This window comes from Colobus angolensis, unplaced genomic scaffold (assembly GCF_000951035.1).
Source record: "Colobus angolensis palliatus isolate OR3802 unplaced genomic scaffold, Cang.pa_1.0 Scaffold327, whole genome shotgun sequence".
NCBI lineage: Eukaryota > Metazoa > Chordata > Mammalia > Primates > Cercopithecidae > Colobus > Colobus angolensis.
In genome coordinates this window covers 546910-558086 of record NW_012116566.1, presented here as the reverse complement: position 1 = coordinate 558086, position 11177 = coordinate 546910, and the positions used below count along the sequence as shown (strand labels likewise).

The window sequence follows — 11177 nt, the reverse complement described above, 5'->3', positions numbered from 1 at the left end:
CTATTGTTAACTTTTCAGTTTCTACTAAGGTCCAGTAGCAAACCAAAAGTTGTTTCTTAAAAGCAGAGTAGTTACCCACAGACAATGACAGAGATTTGCTCCAAAATCCTAAGGGTTTGTACTGTGATTCACCAATGGTTGCTTGCCAAAGATTATAAACAGCACTTACTTACTTTTTGGGAGAAAGGGCCTTGCTCTGTTGACTAAGCTGGAGTGCAGTTGCATGATCATAGCTCACTGTAACTTGAATTCCTGGGCTCAAGGGATCCTGCCTCAGCCTTGCAAGCAGTTAGGATGGACTACAGGTGTGTACTACCACACCTGGCTAATTACCTTTTTTTTTTGGTAGAAGTGGAGCTGGTCTCAAACTCCTGGGCTGAAGTGATCCTCCTGCCTTGGCCTCCTAAAGTGCTGGGATTACAGGCTTGAGCCACTATGCCTGGCCTCTCAACAGCATTTAAATCTGCCATTGACACTAAGCACCATCAGATCTGCTGGATCATATGGCCCAAATGGCAGAACTTGCCCAATAGCCTGGACCTGTTGTAGAGCCATCTCTTCTCCTACAAGGTATTGTGTGTGTGTTTTGTTTTTTTTGGTTGTAGAAGGGGCCAAATGCAACAACTTATTCTTCAGCTTGCAAGTGATATCTTGACATGTCCCATACTGGTCCCCTAGAAATTTCACGAGGTGGAGGGCCCCAGATGTTCTGTGAGACTTATTTCCTGTCTTCAGACATGCAAATATTTTACCAATATGTCTAGAGTAATTGCTACTTCCTGCTTACCATGAGTAATCAGCATAATATCATCAATGTAATGGACCAGTATGAAGTTATTTGGAAGGGGAAGACTAAATTATGACATAGCGCTAAAGGGTTGCTATATCCTTGTAGAGGGACAGGAAGTTGTATAGTGGTCTTGCCAGTTGAAGGCAAATTCCTTCTGATGGTATTTTCTAATAAGTATAGAGGGAAAAAGCACGTGTATGATTAATAGCTGCATACCTAGTACTAGCAGATGTGTTGATTTGCTCAAGTAATGAAACATCTAAATGGCAGTGCAACTGGAGTCACCATGTAATTAGGTTTATAAGAATCTATTGTCATTTTCCAAGATCCATTTGTGTTCTGCACATGCCAAATAGGTGAGGGGAAAAGAAATGTACTGGTTGTCACCACCTCTGCAACTTTCAAGTCTTTGACAGTGGCACTAATCTTTACAATCTCTCCAAGAATGTGGCATTGTTTTTAGTTTGCTATTCTCATAGGTATAAGCAGTTCTAGTGGCTTCCATTTGGCCTTTCCCATTACAATAGTCTTTACAGGTCAGGGAAGCAATGTGGGGATTCTTCCAGCTGCTAAGTATATCTCTGTTTTTTTTTTTTTTTTTGGTTTTTTTTTGAGACAGAGTCTTGCCCTGTCGCCCAAGCTGGAGTGTAAGGGTGCGATCTTGGCTCACTCCAACCTCTGCCTCCCAAGTTTAAACGATTCTTCTGCCTCAGCCTCCCAAGTAGCTGGGATTACAGGTGCCTGCCACCACGCCCAGCTATATTTTTTTGTATTTTTAGTAGAAACGGGGATTCACCATGTTGGCCAGGCTGGTCTCTAACTACTGACCTTGTGATCTGCCCACCTCAGCCTCCCAAAGTGCTGGGAATAAAGGTGTGAGCCACCGTGCGCGGCTGAGTATATCTCTTTTAATTATGCATTCTGGAAATACAAGCACAGGATGGGTCCAGGGACTCAATGGGTCTAATGAGAGATGAACCTGAACTGAAACTCCATTGATCACTCCACCTCCATTAGGCCTCTAGTCTGACTGGCAGGCAGAGTAAAGTTTCTGGTTTCCCCAGATTAGTATCAGATCGGAGCCACTGTGTAGTAATCCCTGACAAATCTGATTATTTCTCTTCCTGAAATGCAGAGTTACCCTGGTAGATGGCTATTGGTCTCTTTGGGGGAAATAACAATATACATTTTTGGCAATGTAGCAGAGTCTTTCCTCAAGAGGATCCAGCCTCTCCTTCATTCAGAGTTCTGAGAGTGTAAACTGGCTCAAGTCTGGGAATTGATTGAGAGGTTGTGACTCTTGTTTTGGTGATGCAAGTTAGGATGTCTGTTTCCTAGATCTAGAACTCTTGCACTTATACAGGCCAATAAGAACTTAGTAGATTGCCTGTTTATTTTTCTAGGGACACAATGATTAAGTGGCCAACAGCACAGGTCTCTGTTAAGTAAGACAATATTGTTTTATCTCTGCTGGTAATTATAGTAATCATGCCCACCTACTTTGTGGCAATTAAGTGCCACCCAAGGGTGGCACTTAGGAATCCCAGTTTGATGGTAGCAGTTTCCACTCTAAGATGTATGTGACTAAAGAGAAGGGCAGCCACAGATCTCTTCAAGGATGCTAGGGTTCTCCTCACAAATTTATTTCTTACAGTCATGGTAAAAGGTATGTCCTCTGGACCCCCCTGGGGTGGGTAAGCAGGTCTTAAAATGATAAATCCACTCTAACATTCCAATCTCCCAAGCCTGTGGATACCTTTCTCTACAGATAACTAGGCAGTTCTGGCACTTCAACTGCATTTAGCATAGATCCTTCTGGGTGGATGGAGGTTAAATGAACAATGGAGTTTTCACTCAGATCCTTCTCACGCTGGGCTCAGTGGGTCCCCAAACCCATCCTGTGGTTATTTTCCTAGTTTGACATGCATAATTGGAAAAGACATACTCAGCAATCAAACACAGTATTAGGGCTTTTTCTAAGCCTCTGAGATAAAACATTGAATCCAGAATCTCTGGTGGGTCCAAATCAATAAATTTGGCCTGATAGAATTTATTATCTTTCCACCTTGATCCCTATATGAGTTTCCTGGAGTGTTCAAGACAAAGTACCACAAACTGTGCGTCTTAAAACAAAATTTATTCTCTTGCAGTTTTGGGGGCTAGAAGTCTGAAATTAGGTTTTCAGCAGGGCCAAGCTTCTTCGGAAGGTGCTTTGGAATAATCCTTCTTTGCCTTTTTTTAGTTTCTGCTGGCTCCTGGCATTCTGCCGCGTTTCTTGGCTTCCAGTTGCATCACTCCAACCTCTGCTTCTATCTCCAAATGGCTTTCCTCCCTCTGTGCTCATTTATCTATCTGTCCTCTTCTAAGGGCACTAACCATTGGATTTAGGGCTCACTCTATACCAGTATGACCTTATCTTAACTAATTACATCTGCAAAGGGCCTATTTCCAAATAAGTTAATATTGTGAGGGTCTAGATGGACATGAATTTTGGCAGACCCCACTCAACCCTCTACAATCCCACACCTTAATAGTCTTTGTATATGCTCTGAATTTCTTAGCATGTGCATTTATCACTTTTTCAAGTAAAATTAAAGGAGAAAACAATACCCCCGGAGTTCTGTGGCACAAAATATAAATATTCTTTGCGTTTCAGTTTCTCCCTTGGAGGTCAGTACTATTTAGTCTCCCTAAGCTGGTCTTCCAAAGTCTTGCCCTTCTCCAAACTTTTACCAAACTGAAGACAAAGTGACTGTTCAAAATGATCTCAAGATCTGTCAATGAGGATTAAGCATAAGCTCCACAGTTAGCCTAATATGGCTTTTCATGATCTGGTCTCCAGTACCCCTCCTCTTTTCAGTTTCATCTTTCAGTACAATCCCCTGCTCCCTACCTGTTCCGCCCTGGACTCCTCGCGGGTTTCTGAACTGCCCACGCCATTCCATTCCGCCCTGTTCTGGCGCTGCACTCTGCTTCACCGATACTTCTTGCACCCACGATTGCAACTCAACCTTAGAGGCTACTCCTCTACTCCATCCCAGAGATGAAGCATTTCGCCCTTGGATGCTTGAAAACGGTTAATATTTTCCCTTTTGTTCCTCTTAAATCAAAATGTTTACGTGAAATACTATGATCCAAGAACACACACTGCTGCGCTTGCTTAACCGGTTTGAGTTTAACCAGTTCGCCTTCTCCGCCCCAACTCCGGTGCGGTAACTCCCGGCCCCGGAGCGACTGGCCTAGCCCGACAGCGGAGGCCCAGGCCCGGCGGGCTCGGGCGTCTGAACCGTCCCGGCGGGCGACAGCCCGGGCAGGCCGCAGCCACGCTTCACAGCTGAGGAAAACCCGTTCCGGCGGAGGGCAACGCTCGGAAGCCAAGTGTGACACCGCAAGGCGCCAGAAAGCGTCAGCACCCTTCACACCTAAGACCGGCCTTCCTCCTCCTCACTCAGGACGCTCCCCGCCGCTCGTCCGGTAGTTTCCAGCTCTCACACCCACTGCCAGTCCCCACACACAGCTGACGAGGGAAGCAAGCCAGCGGGGCGCGGGCACAGAGCATGCGCAGCGGCCGCATCGCGCGGTTCCCCCTCCAGGCCCTGGCGGCTCAGCCCGCGCACGTGTATGCGCATGCGCCGCGTCCGGGCCTCTCCGCCTCCGGCCGCACCTCCTCGCGCAGGGTCAGAGGCCGTGGGGCGGGGCGCGCTGACGCGCGCGGAAACACCCTGCGGACCCTCGAAAACCGCCCGCGCCGCTGAGCGACTGCGACCACTGCCTGGCACCCCGACGGGAGGGGCTCCGGGTCGTTCGGAGCTGGCTGAACACCTTCGACCCCGAGCAGCCGCATGAGTCAGGGGACTATGCCCCAACCCGGAGCGTGGCCAGGCGCGAGCTGCGCCGAGACGCCGGCGCGGGAGGCTGGGGCCGCGGCGCGGGAGGGCGGGAAGGCGGCGGCCAGCGGGCAGCTCCTGCCCGAGATGCAGTGCCCGACAGAGCAGTGAGTGCGCGGAGCGCGGGCCGTGGGCGGCGGGCTCGGTCCTCTCCAGAAGCCGGGCTGGGGTGGGGAGTCGTCAGCAGAGGGTCCCTGGGCGTCCTCAATTCTGAGTGAGGCCGTTGGCGACAAGGAGGAATTGGCAGACAGTTTTGCCCAGTGTCCGAGTGCAGATTTCTTCCCCAGGGCCCCTCACAATTCTGGTCACACAGTGTCTCCCCTCCCGTCTCATTTTTGACATCTGCACCTCTGAAGTTAAAGAAAGTTCCAGAAACTTGGGAAGCAAACCCGAGAAGTGTTGTGTTTTATTACTATCTCCCGCTAGATCTTTCCTCCAGCCTGGCACAGGGAGGAAGTGAGGTCGCCCTTGCCGCAGCCGCGGGAGAACGGAGCCGCGCGACATGTTCTTGGAGGCGACGTCCCACCTGTTGGACAGACTTTGGACCGAGTCTGACCCATTCTTTTTGACCCTTTAACGGCCTGACTAGTATCCCTTCCCGCATTTCCTTTTAAAAAGGAAAGTCAGTGCTAGTTACATCAGTTCCTTACTGTATTGTGAAGACGATGATTTGGGAAGAGTTTCTGATTTCTGCAAGGGTCTGGGGGTACGCGTGGAAGCAGAATAGAAACTCGAGTGAAACTTTTCTACACTTTCAAGTTCTAGGCACCTATAAATGCCCTTGGAATTTAAGAAATTATGAAACCACTCAGCCAGTCAGTTTGACAGATATTTTAATTGGCTGGAAAGTTAAATTTAAGATGTGTTTAAATGCCAAAAGCACTGCTAGAACTTTCGAAAAAAAAAATTCCTGGAAAGGGGTCTTTTGGGGCCCTGTTAGATAGATACTGTGTTATAATAACGTATTTGCGGAGTACTTAGACATTCTTATTTGTCGAGAACCGCCTTGGGATGCTGTTATTCACACTTAATGGGTTAATGGCCACTGGAAAATAAGATTGAGAGTCGGTGGTCTCAAGCTCCTGCCTCCAGAGCTAGGCAGTAAGTGAAGTCGTGAAGTTGGCTAGGACCTGGAGAGCTTGTCTCTGTTGAGAGGCAGGGTCCCCTAAGCTCAGGCCTGTAGTTGCTGCATCTTCTGTATTTAAAGAATCCAGCTATTCGGGCCTTGCATGAAATACGCTGCTTTTTAAATAGTGGCACCTGTTTTTTTTTTTTAAATTGAAACCACTGTACAGGCCCATGTGTGAGCTGATGTGTCCTGTGGCGGCCAGTTTGCTCTCTGGGTTCGAGTCTGTATTAGGCCATTTTTGTGTTGCTATAAGGAAGTTCCTGAGGCTGGGTAATTTATAAAAAGAAAAGAGGTTTAATTGGCTCACGGTTCTGCAGGCTTTACATGAAGCTTGGTGCCTGTATCTGTTTGGCTTCTGGTGAGGCCTCAGGGGGCTTTATTTAACTTACCTCGGAAAGCCAAGTGGGACCAGGCAATCACGTGGTGAGAGAGGGAGGAAGAGAGAGGCTAGGGGTGCCACAAACTTTGAAACAACCAGATCTGGTGTGAACTTGGAGTCAGCAGTTGTCTGTCACCAAGGGCATGGCACTAAGCCATTCATGAGGGATCCAAATACCTCCCACCAGTCCCCACCTCCAATACTGGGGTTTATATTTTAACGTGAAATTTGGAGGGGACAAATATCCAGACTATATCATTCTGCTCCTGGCCCCCCAAATCTCATGTCTTTCTCATGTTGGTGAATATAATAATCTCTTTCCAGCCATTCCCCAAAGTCTTAACTCATTCTGGCATCAAGTCCAAAGCCCTAAGTCTCATCTATGACTTATCTCTTTCCACCTATGAGCTTGTGAAATCAGACAAGTTATTTAATTCCACAAATTCCTGGGACACGGACACAGTGCAGCCAAATTATTTGCTAGGACGTAGCAGGGGTGATCCTTACTCCAGTTCCCAAGAACGTCTTCATTTCTGTCTGAGCCTCATCAGCCTGGCCTTTACTGGCCGCATTTATTTTATTTTATTTTAATATTATTATTTTTTATTGAGATGGAGTCCTGCTCTGTCACCCAGGCTGGAGTGCAGTGGCGCAGTCTTGGCTAACTGCAACCTCTGCCTCCCAGGTTCAAACAATTTTCCTGCCACAGCCTTTGGAGTAGCTGGGATTACAGGCGTCCACCACCATGTCTGGCTAATTTTTGTTTTTGATTTTAGTGGAGATGGGGTTTCACCACGTTGGCCAAGCTGGTTTCGAACTCCTGATCTCAAGTGATCTGCCTGCCTCGGCCTCCCAAAGTGCTAGGATTACAGGCATGAGCCATCGCGCCCAGCCATATTTCTATCAGCATATTGGTCACAACCAGTTAGCCCATTTCTAAGAAGTTCCAAACTTTCCCTCATTTTTCTGTCTTCTTCTGAGCCCTCCAGACTCTTCTAACTTCTGCCCATTACCCAGTTCTAAATCTGCTTCCACATTTTCAGGTATCTTTATAGCAATACTCGAGCCCTCAGTACCAATTTTTTGTGTTAGATTGCGTTCGCATTGCCATAAAGAAATACCCAAGGCTGGGTAATTTGTAAAGAAAGGAGATTTAATTGGCTCATGGTTCTGCAGGCTGTACAGGAAGCTTAGTGCCTGGATCTACTTGGCTTCTGGTGAGGCCTCAGGGGAGCTTTTACTCATGGCAGAAAGCCAGGCGGGACTAGGCGACCACATGGTGAGAGAGAGTGAGGTGGGGGTGAGGTGCTGCAGACTTTTTAGCAACCAGATCTTGCATGAACTCAGTAAGAACACACTCATCACCAAGGGCATGGTGCTAAAGCCATTCATGAGGGATCTACCCCCATGATCCAATCACCTCCCACAAGGCTCATCTCGAACCATGGAGATTACATTTTAGTATGAGATTGGAGGGGAGAAATATCCAAATCATATCAGAGACTTAACCTCAGACTCTGCAGAGGGTTAAATAGGGGGTCTCTTGCCCCTAACCCCTGCTCCCCGGGCCCATGCTGGTTCCTAATTGCAGCTTTGCCTTATTTCTACCCTGGTGGTGAGAACCATGCGCTTAATTTAATGCGCTGTCTCACGTGCTGCACCTCAGCCCCAGCTGTGTCATGCTTCCTGAGCAATGCAGAAACTTTGAAGCCAGACCATGTTCTCAAAAGTATACATAGTTATTTGGCAAGTTTTCTGGTGGATGTGATTCTCATTCAGAACACCTATGAAAATAGACAATGGTAGGAAGAAGTGCTCTTTCTTGAAAAGTTTTTGTGGCACAGGTGCTTCTTCTGTCTGTTGCTAGTATAACTATATAGACTTACAGCTGAAAGGAATGTAAAAAAACTAGCCTAGGTTTGTCATTTTACACATTCACAGATTTTTTAAGTGTAGCTTGATTGGAGAGACCCTGATGCATCGATGGGAACCTTCCCCTACCTCTTCTGGGCTTCCTTAGCATAACCAGGCAGAGAGACATGATTTATAGTGACAGCCAACTTCACTTTTTTTTTTTTCCCCTTGGTTTACTTCCCACGTTTGCTTCCCAGTAGACGTTCTGGTTTGTGTGTGTGGGTTTTTTTTTTTTTTTCTTTTTTAGCAGCTTAATTTTGTTTTCTCTTTATTTTTGTTGTGTTTGATTATCTCATTCTCTTTCACATCTTAAGATGGGGCAGAACAAGAGAGGTGAGTTTAAGATGTCACCTTTTAAACATCATGTCTCAAGTTTTGGACTTTTTTTTTTTTTTTTGAGACAGAGTCTCGCTCTGTCGCCCAGGCTGGAGTGCAGTGGCCGGATCTCAGCTCACTGCGAGCTCCGCCTCCCGGGTTTACGCCATTCTCCTGCCTCAGCCTCCCGAGTAGCTGGGACTACAGGCGCCCGCCACCTCGCCCGGCTAGTTTTTTTTTTTTTTTGTATATTTTAGTAGAGACGGGGTTTCACCGTGTTAGCCAGGATGGTCTCGATCTCCTGACCTCATGATCCGCCCGTCTCGGCCTCCCAAAGTGCTGGGATTACAGGCTTGAGCCACCGCGCCCGGCCAAGTTTTGGACTTTCTAGCCTTTTTCCATCTTTCTGACTCGGCAGTATCTGGGTAGTGAACTGTTTCTCTATGGTATTTTCTCATGGGCTAGAGAAACTGTACCATGGGTGTCATATAAACAAAGTTTGCAATATAAGGTGTTCATGTCAATTCCTGCATGATTATATATATAGTTTAATAGTTGAGTATCAGTTTAAATAGTGTAATGTCCATTTTTAGTCTACGTTTTTTGTCATTGGAGCCAAGGCCTTTCTTTCCACCCAGATAGTTGGGTTTGCCATGAGGAGGAATCATTTAAAATGTTTACACTTAGAAGTATGAACACTGTAAGACTGTAGAAGTTTTGAGATATCCTATAGAGTCATTTGTAATACATTCAGTGGACAGTAATTACAAGTACAGAGCATAGCCCAACTTCTGCAGCTGTTAGACATTCGGGATATGTCTCTGAAGGCTGTGGTGATGGGTAGAGAAAGAGATGGCTTATTTCCTAGGCAGCACAGTAGGTTACTCTGATTCCTTTCCACTAAGCTCATCACATTTCACAAGTGAGAAAAGGGGAAAAAAAACATATAAACCACACGGATAAGTTGCTTTGTTTTCTTGTTTGTTGAGACAGGGTCTCTGTTGCCCATTTTAGAGTGCAGTGACAATCATGGCTCAACCTTCCGGGCTCAAGCGATCTTCCCACCTCAGCCTCCTAAGTAGTTGGGGCAACAGGTGCACGCCATCATACCCAGCTAATTTTTTTTTTACTTTTTATAGAGACAGAGTCTCACTATGTTGCCCAGGCTGGTCTCTAACTCTTGGGCTCAAGCAATCCTCTTGCCACAACTTCCTGAAATCCTGGGATTATAGGCGTGAGCCACAGTGCCCAGTGATGAGCTACTTTGTATACATCTCATTGCAGTTTTTCTTTCCCTCCCTCCCTCCCTTCCCTCCTTTTTTCCATCCACCCATCAGCCCATTTAAGAGCTGTGGTTGGCTCACATCTCCTAGACAAGCCCTAAGGATGGCTTAAAATATAACTTAGGGTCACGTTTGAAGAAATCTTTTGTCAGACCGATTACTTGGCCTTCTTCAAGCTCCCTCTGCTGGTCTCCTATGCTCTATCCCCTGCTCACTCCACCCCCAACATCTGACTCCTGCTGTATCTGGTCCTGAGACATGGTTGGTGACTAGGCCAGAAATGCTTAGGGAATTGAGAAGAGAATACTCCATGGCCCTTCTCTGCCTGTCTGAGGGTGAGACAGGGTTTGAATCTGTGGAGGCATTCTGTCGGTGAACCCCTCTGAAATTGAAAGCAATTTTATGTGTGTTTCTGGGCTTAGGTTCTGATGAAATCTGAATTCTCAAAGGGGCTGTGAACAAAAAAAGTGGCACACTGTTGTTCTTGTGGATGTATTTTCTGCCCCACCCCACCCCCAGATGCTGCTACAGTTTGGAGTAGGGATAAAGTCCACTTTCTCCCAACCTGATGAAGATCCTGCTTTGGGGTCCAGAACTAGAATGTCTCTAAGAATCAAACCTTATTGAGAGTGGCTGCATTGACCCCAGATACCTCTGAAAGTCACGTGGAGTAGCATGAGCCAGTCGTGGAAAGTCCACTTGCGGAAGAGGGGTGGAATTTTGGCCTGGGTGCCGGTACTTTCCTGTATTTGATGTGTTGTTCACCAATGTCTGAACCACAAAGTGGTGGAGAACGGCTGGGTTGGTGGTCTTTGCTTTTCCTGTGCCTGTGTGGGAAGGTGTGTTAGTGTCATATTGGTTGACACTGTCTCACCAACATTGCCTTAGTGTTGCCATTAGTCTCAAAGGACAGGCTAAGTTAAGTATGAACTGCAGGGTTCAAGTCCAGAGAGTTGAATTAAAAAGAGCCATACTTAGTTCTTTTAGACAACTAAGGGGAACAATTTTTAAAAGGTTCATAATGGTGAGCGATTAAAATATTCTGTCTTGTTAGCTTTGCGTATGCATTAGAATTAATTTTTTTCCTATTACGTATTTACTTGAATCAAAAATTGAAAAATTGGCTTCACAGAAATGCCTTCTGCTTCACTAAGCTCTGCTTTTAACTCACGGCTTTTGCTCTTGGGAATAGTATAATTTTGTGTCTGTATAGTGAGCATGTTTAAAGTAAGTTTTCAAAAATTGGTTGGTATGCAGGTCTTTTTGAACAGAGCAAGTGGTACCAGTTATAATTTAGTATGTAATGTTATATAGCTTACTCAGTTGGATGTGTTGTCTTCATATCAAAAATAAAATATTTTATCTCTAGGTTAAGAGAAAATAGGTAAATAGGCTGGGTGTGGTGGCTCATGCCTGTAATCCCAGCACTTTGGGAGGCTGAGGCAGGCGGATCACCTGAGGTCAGGAGTTTGAGAACAGC

General features: G+C 46.3%; 1 protein-coding gene across 1 annotated transcript in view; it reads left to right on the top strand.

Annotated features, from left to right (window-relative positions):
• Positions 1-4480: 4480 nt before the first annotated feature.
• The window catches only part of OTULIN (OTU deubiquitinase with linear linkage specificity), a 38185-nt gene continuing 31488 nt past the window's right edge, over positions 4481-11177 (top strand). The window contains exon 1 of the mRNA XM_011951763.1: positions 4481-4784. Within this exon, the coding sequence (XP_011807153.1) occupies positions 4633-4784 (152 nt within the window). The 5' untranslated portion in view covers positions 4481-4632. The remainder of the gene's footprint in view (positions 4785-11177) is intronic.